Raw genomic sequence first — 14,462 nt, 5'->3', positions numbered from 1 at the left:
TGCAGGATACCCTCCTTGGTCGAGAAATGTCTGAAATATAAAAGCCTCAGCTTTTATACTTCAGGCAACATTTTTCGACCTTGGAGGTTATCATGCAAAATTCACAATGACACGGCTTTATTTCTTAAATATTCCAACATCACTTGCATATGGTGTTTAAGAAGGATCAATTTTTTTTAACCAAGACATACTACTGTCAAATTTGTTGATTGTACAAGGTTTCAACATCCCCATTTTAAGAAAAAAGGTAATACATTTTAGATTGAAAAGTACTGTTCCAGTACATTGTTAAATTTTATTGATATACATCAACGAATTCTGTACAAATCTGTACAACACATATTTACAAGTACTATAGTGTACTATATTTGTATTTAGTCAATAAACACATCAGTCAATAAATTAAATTGGAAGAATTAAAAAACATGTACTAGATTATGCAACAGTAATTATTTTATACTTCCTATAATGACTGGTTGGTAATACTATAATACATCACATTCTTATTGTTATATCATTAAATAAACAAATGATATAACTAACAATGAAAATTCTTAACATGTACGATGACATGAAAATGGTCATACATCCATACACATGTATGTAAAACAGAGCAATTAAATAGTAAAATCAAATTATTTTTCCAAATATATATTTTTAAGTACATGGTATGCTTGTTACTTTTTAGCAAAGTAATGTACCTCATCGCCTTTTCATAAGTAAAGTAGATGTATAATAACATTAAATTTTTGGCACAGATAAGCTAAAATGTAGCAAACAGTTAATTTCATTCCAACATTTTTTTTTTATTTTAGGGACTGGGGATGCCATTTATATATAAACCACACTGCAGAATATCAGGTCAGAGGAATAAGGTCCACAAGATTTCCTTTAGGCTGAGACATGTGCTCAGGGAAAAAGGCCACTAACTGGTCGAATAGTTCCGTCCTAGCCATGTGATGTTCACTAGTATCTACCAATATAGCCTCTGCAAAAGGTATTTTACAATTTATTGTCTCTGATGCACTTGTTGAACGAAATACATTCTGCATTTTAGAATCACTTGTTTGCTAATAAGTTGAATACACTAGCATTCACTTGTATTTATTGCCTTAAAGTTTAGAAATTTAATCTTATTTTGTTAAAAATCATAAATTAGTCATAAATCAAACACCTAAGAAACACTCCATCCAAATTAAGTCTATTTCATAAGCAAATTATGAATTCCATTTTAATGTCTTCAGAAAGGTATAAAGTACAAGCATATATTTACCTTCATTTCCTTCTATTTCATCCTCAGGGCTCTGGAACAAAGTCGTAGCCAGGGACTCAAACTAAGAATAAGGAAATATAATCTACTTGTAATTTTAAAAATATAATATTCAAACTCAACACATTTAGATAATGGAAACATCAAAATTGAATTGAAATACATGTTCTATAAAAATTGTAGAAAGTTTGATAACTTGTTATTATTTTAAACAATTTTTATTTTTGGAATAGCACATTCAGATATTTACACTTAATAAATCTTTATAAATGAAAGATTTTTTTTAAATTCTATTAAGAAATTATAGACAAGAGGCCCATGGGCCACATCGCTCACCTGAGTAACTTGGGTGTTGCAGTTCCTACCAGATTCCCTCTCTTGCTATACCTAACATGCCCCACTACCCCCTTCCCTTTTATGATTTAAAAATTTAGAATCTACACTATCCCAGGATGCTTCCACATAAGTTTCAGCTTTCCTGGCCAAGTGGTTCTTGAGAAGAAGATTTTTAAAGATATGTTCTATGTATTTCTATGTAAAACTTGGATTCCCTATTGTGCCTCCGCCCTACCCCCGGGGGTCATGATCTTAATAATTTAATATCTACACTACCCAAGGATGCTTCCACATAAGTTTCAGCTTTCCAGGCCCAGTGGTTCTTGAGAAGATTTTTAAAGATTTGTTCTATATATTTCTATGTAAAACTTGGATTCCCTATAGTGGCCCCGCCCTACCCCCGGGTGTCATGATTTTAACAATTTAATATCTACACTACCCAAGGATGTTTTCACATAAGTTTCAGCTTTCCTGGCCCAGTGGTTCTTGAGAAGAAGATTTTTAAAGATTTGTTCTATATATTTCTCTGTAAAACTTGGATTCCCTATTGTGGCCCCGCCCTACCCCCGGGGGTCATGATTGTAACAATTTAATATCTACACTACACAAGGATGCTTCCACATAAGTTTCAGTTTTCCAGGCCCAGTGGTTCTTGAGAAGAAGATTTTTAAAGATTTGTTCTATATATTTCTATGTAAAACTTGGATTCCCTACTGTGGCCCCGCCCTACCCCCGGGGGTCATGATTGTAACAATTTAATATCTACACTACCTAAGGATGCTTTCACATAAGTTTCAGCTTTCCTGGCCCGGTGGTTCTTGAGAAGAAGATTTTTAAAGATTTTTTCTATATATTTCTATGTAAAACTTGGATTCCCTATTGTGGCCCCGCCCTACCCCCGGGGGTCATGATTTTAACAATTTGATATCTACACTACACAAGGATGCTTCCACATAAGTTTCAGCTTTCCTGGCCCAGTGGTTCTTGAGAAGAAGATTTTTTAGTGACCCCACCCTATTTTTGTCTTTTCTTAATTATCTCCCCTTGTTAGGGGACTTGGCCCTTCATTTTAACAATTTAAACTCCCCTACACTCAAGGATGCTTTGTGCCAAGTTTGGTTAAAATTGGCCTTTGGTTCTTGAGAAGAAGTCGAAAATGTGAAAAGTTTACAGACGGACAGACAGACGGACGGACGGACAGCTAGACAGACAGACGGACAGACGGACGGACGAAATGTGATCAAAATGTGATCAGAAAAGCTCACTTGAGCCTTCGGCTCAGGTGAGCTAAAAAAGCATATTGAATACCACAGCATATCATATATCATTATGCACAAGTGATCCATAATCTAATTTTTTACTAATTTATTTCATGATTTTTATATTTGCATTTTTCAGTTTCTTTACATTAATATTTCTTCACGTGGTTTAAAACTGCTTTAAAGTTGATACCTCTTCCCGTTCTTTTTTATTTTTGTGGTCGACAATACTGGCTAGATCATTCTGTAGGTACAACATGGCAGTGTGGGGATTGTGTTCCGCAAGCTCCTGAAACTTGTACTTTCTCAGTAGATATTTACACTGACGTAATAGGTGTTCTGATGACAATCTACACAACTGAAATTTAACCAAACATCATTAAAATTTATTTTAAAATTTTCAATTTTAAAAATTGTTTGTGTGGCTACATCTTCAATTTTAATATGTCCATTGAACTCATTTTCCTACGTAGCTAATTAAAAATATATTGTTTCATTACAGATAATCTTTGTGGATAAAAATATTAAATTTCGCAACAGACATGTGACTTTTGCACCTTTTAAAATGTGTATACATGTACTTTTATTTCAATTTTTTTGCAAAAAAATTTTCATTTTTGCCAAAAATGCAACATATTCATCTAATGTGAAACATTTGTAAAACATAATAATACTCTTACTATACTTTCCTTGAAATTTCAGGACATTTGTCAAAAGACACAAAGACTAGATAAAAATGTAAGTCGAAATGACTTCAGAAATGAATGTTTTGGAAACAAAAGACTCAGCTCTGACATAAAAGAGCCAGCTACGATCTAAGGACAAGATATAGAGTATGTAGATGTACAAGTACATTCCTTGGAAGTGTGAAACCAACAAAGGGAGGGTCTAATGAGGACAATACCAACAAGCTTGGGGAAAGCAGAATCGCAATTAGAAGGCTCAGACAGAATTAAATCTTCCATTCAAACAAAGGTGAAGTTATTCATCAGCTAAGTTCTGCTAGTCCTTGTGTATGGAAATGAGATATGGGAAAAAAGTGAGACAAAAAGTAGATGAATTTGCACTTTCCAGAACATCTGACTGAAAAAAAAAATACTGAGAGTTAGATGACCAGATAAAAAAATCAAATGAGGAGCTACCTCACAAAAGAAAAACAATGAAAGGAACTGAAACAATAATATCAAGAGAGCTTGCGATGTACCTGTATGTACAAAGGATTGAAAGCACCAGGAGTTGTACTAACACACTGACATGGTGCTCAGAAAGAAGGAGGGAAGAGAGCCAAAAACAACTTGGAGATGAACTACTAAGCGGAGTGGTTACAGTTGGGCTGGAGGAGATGGGCATCAACAGCAGCCAATAACAGTGGCTAAGATCAAACTTTAAATAATGCACATTTTCGAAGATTAGAATGTTTTTGATAAATATAAAATTAATATGCTTATTTATAACCTACCTTTAATACCCAGAAATCATCCAGCCTTATTTTAGGTAAGCTTTCTTTTCCAGGGTTACCTCCAAACAAGTAGTGAACCTAAGATATACAGACAGGATGATCAACTGATCAACAGCATTTCTCCACAAGACAATTTTTATCTACATGTACATATTTAAATATATGTAAGTATTAACTAACAATTTTCAATAAATGTGAATGATGATATTGTAAACCAACTTTTATTCACAACGATTTTATTTCGAAATTTACTGGGGACAAACTAGTTTGCAAAGATTTATTTTCACAATCAACCGTTTTTTTGGATCTGTTGCTAATTACATGTATGATAGACACAGAGACTTTAAGGACTGGTTCATGGCAAGAAATATTCACGATGACAAGGCTCTCGCGAACTTCGCGAAAATTTATTGCACACTAATGTAAGTTGGTTTACAGTATCTAACAAAATGATACACTGAGATCATAATACAATGACATAAAATATTCTTATATATGAAACCACTGAATAAAAAAAATTAAGTTACTGAAGTACACTGTAGTTTTCATGGTCAATTTACCTTTGAAAGAAAATTCTCCGATGAATAAATATGTGTATCTGTCTACTTTCTACAATAATAGTATCAACTATGACCTTGATCCTAACTTACACAAGTGAAGAAACATATATTCCATATTTAGTAACATTTTACAGGTACCCACCTTTCTGACATGATCGTAAACCAACTGATGGGCAAATCTTGGTACTGGTTCTACATTCTGCATCTTCGTCCAGTACTGCTGCCCACTGTTCTCATTTCTGTACACACACGACCTGGCAGTTTTATAATAACAACAGGTGAGACTACACTTCATTATTTCTTGACCAGTACGATTTCTTTTCACTATAGTCTATAATTTTAACTTTCCACAGGTACAAATTCCAATATATTTTCTCATTTCTCCTTGTTAGGTCAAGATAAATAAATACTGTGTTTCCTATTCCAACCTGAGAAAAAATAGGGAAAACATTTTTTTTTATTTTAACATTTTATTAGAAAGCAGGCTGCCATTGATTACCATAGAATTCTTTATCAAAACATTTCTGCTGAATGTGTATAGGATATGCATTTTCTCATACACAGAAGTGATTGAAATTAAGATTTCTAATAGCAAAACTCATTTTTTCTTTTTTTACTTTTGGATAGATATTAGTGGATACATTTTAATGCGTTGGCATATATATATTCAAGGGTTGGTCGGGGAACTTGAAAAACACAATTTATTTATCTAGGCCTGACATTCAGTACAAACAGATGGTTCTAATATTTCAGAAAAAAATGAAACTGTTTTCCACACAATCATATCACACATTATTCATTGAATGAAAATACTTTCCCGAAATAATGAAACAATAATTCATTTACCATCTATTTTTCTTAATATTGTATACCCAGAAAGAATTCTTCACATTTTCTCTTTTCTCCTTTTCTTTGTTAAGGCCCTAAAATTTTCAAATAAGCAGAAATTACTTCAGGAAATTTCAAAATTCTTACAAATAAATCAAATCTTACATTTCCTAGAGTTATAATTTGTACAATGTACTTGTCTCACGAATATAATTCCAGTCAATCTGCTATCTCAGGAATACATTTTCTCAGCTTTGTTTATTTATATGTTAAGAATAACTATGTTCATTCCATAAATTCAAAAACTTTTTTGAAGCTTTTAAGTGATTTATTTTGTCTCATTTCCTTATCTTTATTCACTCACAGACAACACATGTATTTCATCTTTATTTGGGTCTATGGTAGCTCTTTGTGTAAAGCCAGCTGATGGAACTGAAAGAAAAGACACAATAGGCCTTATCATATCATATACCATATACATGTATAATCACTCAATCTCATTTTCACTATAGAAATGCATTTACTTATGTCACATTGTCCATAAAATTTCGGGTGTATAAAAGTACAAACTTTTGCCACCTGTTATAGCTTTCAATTAGTAATCTACGGAATGATATGATTGATCTGCCTTCAGAGCAAAAGAAGCAGACCAGTAATCTTTAATTCACAAAGACAGATAATTAACTCTACTTATTACACAATATTTTTTTAATGATATATCAATAACTGAAGAACTTTTTTCTTTTACTAAGGAAAAATATGCATTTAAATTTCATATGTATTTGAGTTTCACACAGGCCTTCTGTACTCAAAGCACAAAGAATATAAAGGACTAAATAAGTAAGTAGGTAAACATACCTGCAGAATCTTTCTTTGATCCATCACTGATAATATCTATCAGTCCTGTATCCACATTATAGGTGAAAAAGTCATTCAGATACTCCTTAGCTCTTTGACCAGCAAACACATACAATAGTCGTCGTTTCTAGGAGGAGAAAAAAGAAAGTTGGACTGCTGAAGTTTGTGCATGTTTAACAATAGTTTGATACATTTTTTTTCTTGCCAATGCTTGTAAAAGTACATATTGCTGAACTAATTAAGTTTACTTTCCTCATAAAACATTTCAACATAACATTACAACTTCACACATATCAATTGTTCAGAATAAGTTAGGCATTGGAAATTTATATAATTATATCATTTGTCACAAATTTAAGTTTGTACACAGCACTGGATGCTGATGTGAACAAATCCATATTTTGCAGATATTTCTCACACAACAAACAGACTTACAGAGTGGAAGAGCATAGAGTGACCTATCCTTGACCTCAGGGTGGGGCAGTCTTCCTTAATACAAGACCATGTGTTGGTGGGAATGTGGTAAGCATAAAGGCCACTAAACGAATGCTCACTCCCCCTGTCTGAGCCAACACTGTTGGAATGCATACACATTGAATGTTAATCCTTTATATTACAAGTATTACTGCTCTTAAAATGCGTTAATGGTTTCATTTACACTTCAGCTAGCTTGAGATCATAGAATACAATTCATAAAATTATTCTTAGATAAGCTTTATAAAAAACTAAACATTTCATTCATTACAAGAATATAACAATCCAAATCCCTCTCCAAGAAAATTAATTTAATTCACTTCAATTTTAATGACTGTATACAGTGAAATTTTTGCCCCGTTTTATTTTCGCCCCTTTCGCCCTCTCCTTGATTGGCCGCATTTAAAACAGGGCGAACTCAAATTCCACCTCATAATTTCTTAAACAGTTTTGATTGGGTGAATTTAAAATGGGGCAAAATTGTTCACAAGTTCAAAAGGGCAAAAATAACAAGGGGCAAAAATAACCCTATATACAGTTAGTAGTCAGAAATGATCAATTAAATATTCACTGCTCAATTGCTTATGTAAAACTTAAAAAATGCAGTTTTCTTTTCACATCAAAGAGAATATGCTTGAAAAATGTGTACACCTTGTATTTTATACAGCTCTATATCCTTAAAAATTTTAAAAGGAAAAAAAAAACCTAACTTTATATAATTCACCTGTTTAAAACACGCCCTCCAAATACATATAAAGTTTGTTTTTCGATATCTATGACCATTTGATGGTCGTATATAAGCCTGGGTCCACCCATTGTATGAGTGTCCTCTGTGATTAAAGTCCATCTGTCTGAGTTGATGTCATACATATAAAAGTCACTCTGTGAAGACAGAAATATTTTTTTAAAGAATTGTTAGTGACCATCACAGTTTTAGGTCATAGGGTTATAATTAACTGAGCTTTTTCTCACAAAGATTCCAATGGTTCAATGAAAGCAACAGTCCCAATATATTTTATGAAAATAATAGCTATGCAAAAGTCTAGATTCCCTCGTTGCCACAACCTTCATGTATCTGCAGATCATGAATTAAACTCAACATTATATTTAATGAGCTAAAAAGTTAAATGACTTGTAAAAACAAATAAGATAAAGTTGTATAAAGAGAAACTTTTAGATATGGAGTATGCATTAAATTCGAGCTTTCTATAAATATACTATCAAGCTTACCTTGAGGTTGTCTGAAGTTCTGACAGATGAATCCAAATACCTCCCCAAAATAAAAATCTGCTTCCTCTCATAATCTAAACACATCTTGTGACAAGATCTTGCATTTGGACCACCCTGAAATTAAACATTCAATCATTCACAATAAAAATATGTATGGAAAGGACTAAAAATAAGGAATGCCTGCTGACCAATCCCATTATATTTTTAAAGAAAAAAACTCGTACTTGAAAATAATCATACAAATGTTAAACCAATGGAACTAACTCTGAAAACAATTCATAAACAGCACTTTAAAAAACAGGTAGAGAACAAGTTTAAAGGGTCTGATTTTGTCCATGAAATTTTTTACAAATTTGAAATTTTCAACATTTTTACTTATATAAAACTTGGAGATACTTAAACATGAATATGAAATCAGGATCTGACAACTGGCTAATCTATTAATTAGACAACTTTTGATAAAATTTGTATCTACATGACTGTATGTTTTACTCTCAAATGCTTTTCCTGATTTAGGAATTTTAACATACATCTGCTTCTGTATTTTGGCTTAAACAGGTCCATTCTTTTGAAGGCACAGAAAACACCCAGAAATCTGCCAAGTCTTTGTTCCCATCCCACCCACCAAACAGGTATAGATTCTCTGTAATGACAAGAAACCTTGATAAATGACATGTTCCCCTCCACATGCTTATATAAAAGGTTCTTAAAACATTTACAAGGTTTGAAGTAATTACATATCAATTTTTTTTCAGGAGAACTGGAATGAAAATTTATGATCACAGATACTATATATAAATATTTGTTAGCAGTTTTCTTGAAGCCATTTTGAATCTCGGTTTTTTATCCATTCTTCATTGATAAATGTTGTGTTTTCTTTCAATGAGAATATCTTCTTTTGTAATTTCTTCTGTAATTTCTATAATTTGACCATAATTATGTCAAATGCTCTTGCTGAATTCTTTCTCTAATATAAAAATTAGAAACCATCTACCCTGAATATACTCACCAATTACATACAAAGCCTTTTGGGATTGTGGGTAAATTAAACTAAAATATTTTTGCATCAGTCATTTGCCCCTTGACACTGGGGTCAAACTTAAGTAGATGTAAATCATTTATCCAGTAAACTACATGACTATATTCAGGCCTAACCATTCTGTAAATCCAGGCACATCTGGTGACCTCCCCTCATTCCAGGCTGGTAAGCATTAGGATTTTCTCCTACAAAAAAGGTTGTTGTTCTCATAGAACAAATATTTCAACCAACATTTCTACTGTATACAGGGTTATTTTCACCCCGCTTTATTTTCGCCCTTTTGATCTTGCAAACAATTTTGCCCCGTTTAAAATTTGCCCAGTCACACTTTTGTTTTTAAAGAAATTATACTGTATTCTTTGAATTTGCCCCTTTTTAAATTCGCCCAACCAAGGTGAGGGCAAAAGGGGCGAAAATAAAATGGGGGTGAAATTTCTTGTATACAGTATTATATAATTATAATTTTAATTCAAATATTTACGTAACTGGTGAAAAATTGGTTCTAAAATGTAATTTTTTCAAAATTAACCTAGATATTGCTTTAAAAAATTGAAATTGTTGAGCCTGCCAAAACATTATTCATCTTGGAAACATGGGCATTCAGAAATTTTGAATCTGATATTTGAATTTCTTTGCATATTTTTATTGTAACTACAGTCAAACTTGTTATAGCGTCACCTCTATCCAGCAGTCACTTGTCCTATGCGGTCATTTTATTTCTTCCCAAAAATTTCCTATATAAAGTAACTCTATTTTTGCGTAACACGGTCAGCGGTCACCTAATTTCAAACGAACACAGTGGCCATTTTGTCCAATCATACCTGATCTGGGGATTCCCGATTTTTGTTACTAATGTAAATAATCAGTCAATTGTTGCGGGATCGTGAATAAAAATTAATAAACAGAGCAATTTCTTTACTGGATAAGCATATTCAAGAATCATTTTACAAACTAACTGCTTCTATATTTTACAAAACTCGAACAACTATGCTTATGACGAAAAAAGTTAACAGGAAAAAAAAAAACGATTACTATAGTATTATCGATAACTGATTATTAGGGTCTTTTGACTTCTGGATTTTTAATTAAGTTTTAAAAAATAACAACATATGAACTATATTAATCTATTAATGACAATGATATTTTTGTTTACTATTTACAGTGTCGATATCGTGCCCAACTCCACATGATCTAAAAGTTGTAAATGTATTACGCTTGATAGGCATTTTAAATAATTTTCACACCTAGGAAACTTGCATCCTTTGTTGAAGCCATAATTACAGTTTATATACACATTGTGGCTTGGGTATGTTGTGAATTTCACAAAGGAAATGACTGTTAGGGATTAATAACGCTTCATTGCTCAGGACACCTGTGCACCTGTTGATCAACTGAGAGTATGTCTGAGAGTTTATTATACAACAAATCATGGACAGTTGTGTACATGTATTTAAAAAAATACATGTACAGAGGTTAATTTTATGAATCAAGTTTAGATAAAATAATTTTTAACTGATTTTATTCATTCCTTACACAAAGAAAAAAATTGTTTTTACGGAGGATAATGCAACACCCTGTAAGTGTAAGATTATAAATAATATTTCAAGTGAGATCACTAATGTCCAATACCTAACTTTCTTGTAGATTTTGTGGTGAAATACATAATATAAACACAAAACTGACATATTAAATTTGTAAATAAATTCTTTTTAAAAAAAGATGAACCTCTTTTCAAAGGTCACCTCTCTATAAAGGTCACTTTTGATGGATTCCGTAGGTGACTGCTTAATACAAGTTTCACTGTAACTTTTTTTCAAATGACTTCAACAGATAAAAAAGTTTTTTTTTCAAGAAATTACAACACATTGCATATATACCTGTGGGAATTGGTTCTATGGGGGTCCATTTTGGTTTATAGTCTTGGTCACAAATATACTGATCAAATAGTCCCTCTGCAACAGAAAAGAAAAACAAAGACATATTTTAAGTTCTTTAATTCTTTTTTTCTTCTTCTTCACCATTCTAAGTTCTGTACATTAATGAATAAAGATAATTCAATCTTTTAAACCTTCTGTACATTAATGAATAAAGATAATTCAATCTTTTAAACCTTAATACTTTTTCAAAGTAAGACATGAGCGTATATATTTGGATAATTTAAAATAAACTTGCAACAAAACCAACCTTCTGCTGCCTGCCACAGTAAATCCTCACTCTTTTCAAAATCACCATGTTTAACCTGAAAACAACAATTAAACCCATGGAGCCTACATATATTCAAATTTCAAACCAATTGTCATATTAAATGCAATTTATTTATAAATCCATCCAAATATGTTTTTGCTATAGAAAAAACTGTACCATTTTTTTAGTTTGAAAGCCTGTATTCTGTAATACAGTAATATAAAATATGGTTATAACTAACACACCAAAAATGTACCGACACTTACAGTGAAGTGATTTTCATTCCCAGCGACTTTATTATGTATTGTAAAATTGACGGGTAGTATATAATAAATGACACTTATAATATAATGAAACAAAATCCTTAGTCTCTGGTTTTGTTATAAGCATATTTTATTGTAGTTATGTAAAGAGTGGTAAATGGACAACCTACCAGCATGGAGTGGAGTTCTGTGAGTATGGGGTGTTCCAGAGAGACTTTGGTTTTCTTTTGGAGGGCCTCGTAAGCCTCTGTATACTGTCTCTGTCTGAAATGCTTCAAACACAGCCTAATGGCCTCCTTCTCTCTAAACTATTAATTGAAGGATCAGAAAATAATAAACTAAGTTACAGTAATCTATAAATAATTTGAATACATAAATACATGTATATGTACATAGCAACATTTCTGATGACCCTCTTTCCAAGTAACATGTTGACTTTTTCAATTAAACAATATATATAAATACAATTATTATGGTATATCAAAAGAAATCTGATTGAATAGCATGTAGTGTCTGTTTAAGTCTCTCTTCATTACAGTATGGAAGAAAATGAAATATATGCCAAATCATGATTAACTGTTTCTTCAATATAAAGATACAATAACAAACATATTTCAATATCAGTTGTCACTTACTGTGACCAGCCATTGAAGACATGGTTGAACTACATCCCAGTCACTTTCTCCTTGAAGTTTCACATACCAGATACTAAAATTAAAACAGGAAGGGCCCCATGCCTGAAGGGGAACTGTGAAAAAGAAACATAGGCAATATAAAATAAAGAAAAGCAGTGTGAAACAAATAATAATGCACTTCATCTGATATGTTTTTTAAGCACATTGTGTATTTGTCTCAATCAAAAATGAAATTCAACATCTTTCATTTTAAAATTATAAAGTCTCAGTTGTACAGTCTTTACTTATATCTTGTACACATATTCTTAAACATGTTAAAACTTTTTTTGCATGAATTCAAAAGACAAAAATATCTCAGGCAAGTGATTATCCCAATGATGCTTCAAAGCACATGTACCAAGAATTATAACAAAATCAGAATATATCATATTAAATTACATGTATATACAAAAATAAAATACCAATATACATACCAATCTTAATATATCTACATGGAAAGACATTTTCATGCAATTCCTTCTTAAGGGGAAAAGTTTCTGGAACATGATCATTCTTCAAACCACTACAATAAATAGTTAAATATAAGCATTAAAAAATCTATTTTCATCAGCCAAGCTTTAACAAAATTACAGTGCTTCAATGTGCATAGTTGCAACAACAAAAAGAAAAGCTTCACTTAAAATTGTTTTTACAACATATGAAGTATACTTTATATATGGAAAATAATATTCTGTGCTTAAGTTTTGGAAATATTATTATGGGTGAAGAAACATTTAAGCTTAAAAATTCTTTGCTGAGTAAACTTTTTTTTTCTTCATTTTTTGAATTTTAAAATAGTTAGATAAGTACACATGGATTTAAATATCATACCCTTCTAGTAACTCTATCATATGTTCATCATTCAGACCTCCAAACACTTTAAACTTTTTCAGATTACAGACATGGGCCTTCTCATACTTCCCAAAAGTAATACACTCCACAATGGCTGGTTTTTCAAGCTTTAGCATTAGGAACTTCAAAATAAATGGTCAGTAATATACTTATATATTTATGACAGAGAAGTCTAGGGTGGAAATCACATCAGCTAAATTTGCTACTATTTTTTCCCCTCTACATAGATAGATGAAATTAAACAACTGTATAACAAATGTATAAAAGTATAAAGTACACTATTGAAATTTTCAGAGGAAGTATTTTTTTTCTGACATATATTTTTTTTAACAAATGTTAATTCAAGTGCATTTTCTGTTTCATCAAAATCAAAATCCTACAATACAAAAAGTGCCATTTTGACTTTTCCCAAGTGCCGTTTTCACCAAGTGCCATTTTAACTTGTACCCAATGTTGTGTTGTGAAGGCATATCAACACCAGGATATGAGAGTTCGTTTGATTAATGTGGCACATGTATATATATTTTTTAAATTTTTAGTGCAGAATAATTTATATCTCCAGAATCACCACCAGACTTATTCACTCTAACGTGCTGCTTTATGACTGATGTAATGTGCTCTAACTATGGGGAATGTCTGTTCAAAGACACATTCAGGCCTCTATAACAAAAAATCCCCCCTTTCTGTGTCTGTACCTGAGGTGGGTGGTTGGAGTCTGAGGACCATCGTGAAGACTGGTCCTTTGGATTATCACTGTATATGTTTCTAAAAACAAAAAAGAACATGTTTATTTAAACATTTTAAATGCGGACCTGCAGGAGATCAGAAGTAACACAAATGTTGTTGTTAGAGTCGACTTCATTTTCACCAAAAAATAGTAAGAAAATAAATTAAAATTAAAAATATTTGGTAAAAATTTATAAAGTAAAATGTTTTCTTACTCTGGAACATAGTTGTATGAAAAACTGGACCATTTACTGATAGAATACTTCAATATATCCTTTTCTTCGCATTTATCTGCCATTCTGATCTTCAAATTTTAGACTATCGAACCCGACGAAAATCCCGAGAGTTTAAAAAAAATTAATTTCGAATTCGAGAAGATTTTAGATGTTAAAAAATGTGGAAAATCACCTTGCAATATATCATTGAGGATTATTAATTTTTGATACGTCT

At 31.7% G+C, this 14,462-nt stretch overlaps 1 protein-coding gene across 2 annotated transcripts; it reads right to left on the bottom strand.

Annotated features, from left to right (window-relative positions):
* Nucleotides 1-327: 327 nt before the first annotated feature.
* Nucleotides 328-14,314, bottom strand: LOC134236155 (muskelin-like). 2 transcript variants are annotated; one of them, XM_062718332.1, is made up of 21 exons: nucleotides 14,228-14,314; nucleotides 13,982-14,051; nucleotides 13,266-13,408; nucleotides 12,869-12,957; nucleotides 12,396-12,508; nucleotides 11,931-12,068; nucleotides 11,498-11,552; nucleotides 11,191-11,265; nucleotides 9,430-9,498; nucleotides 8,805-8,917; nucleotides 8,275-8,388; nucleotides 7,769-7,926; nucleotides 7,006-7,147; nucleotides 6,571-6,697; nucleotides 6,077-6,144; nucleotides 5,731-5,807; nucleotides 5,027-5,138; nucleotides 4,325-4,402; nucleotides 3,059-3,223; nucleotides 1,274-1,334; nucleotides 328-988 (listed from the first exon to the last, which is right to left on the bottom strand). In XM_062718332.1, exons 1-21 carry the CDS (start codon nucleotides 14,308-14,310, stop codon nucleotides 858-860), a joined length of 2,181 nt encoding a protein of 726 aa, XP_062574316.1. In that variant the 5' UTR covers nucleotides 14,311-14,314; the 3' UTR covers nucleotides 328-857. The 2 variants fall into 2 exon arrangements, with proteins under 2 accessions (XP_062574316.1, XP_062574317.1); XM_062718333.1 differs by having other exon boundaries at nucleotides 329-988; nucleotides 7,006-7,144.
* Between the last annotated feature and the right edge of the window lie 148 nt (nucleotides 14,315-14,462).

Source organism: Saccostrea cucullata, unplaced genomic scaffold (assembly GCF_032062105.1).
Source record: "Saccostrea cucullata isolate Sc308-1 unplaced genomic scaffold, CSIRO_AGI_Scuc_v1 ctg765, whole genome shotgun sequence".
NCBI classification, from domain to species: Eukaryota; Metazoa; Mollusca; class Bivalvia; order Ostreida; family Ostreidae; genus Saccostrea; species Saccostrea cuccullata.
The sequence above is the reverse complement of the archived record's forward strand: the minus strand, read 5'-3'. Positions and strand labels throughout refer to the sequence as shown.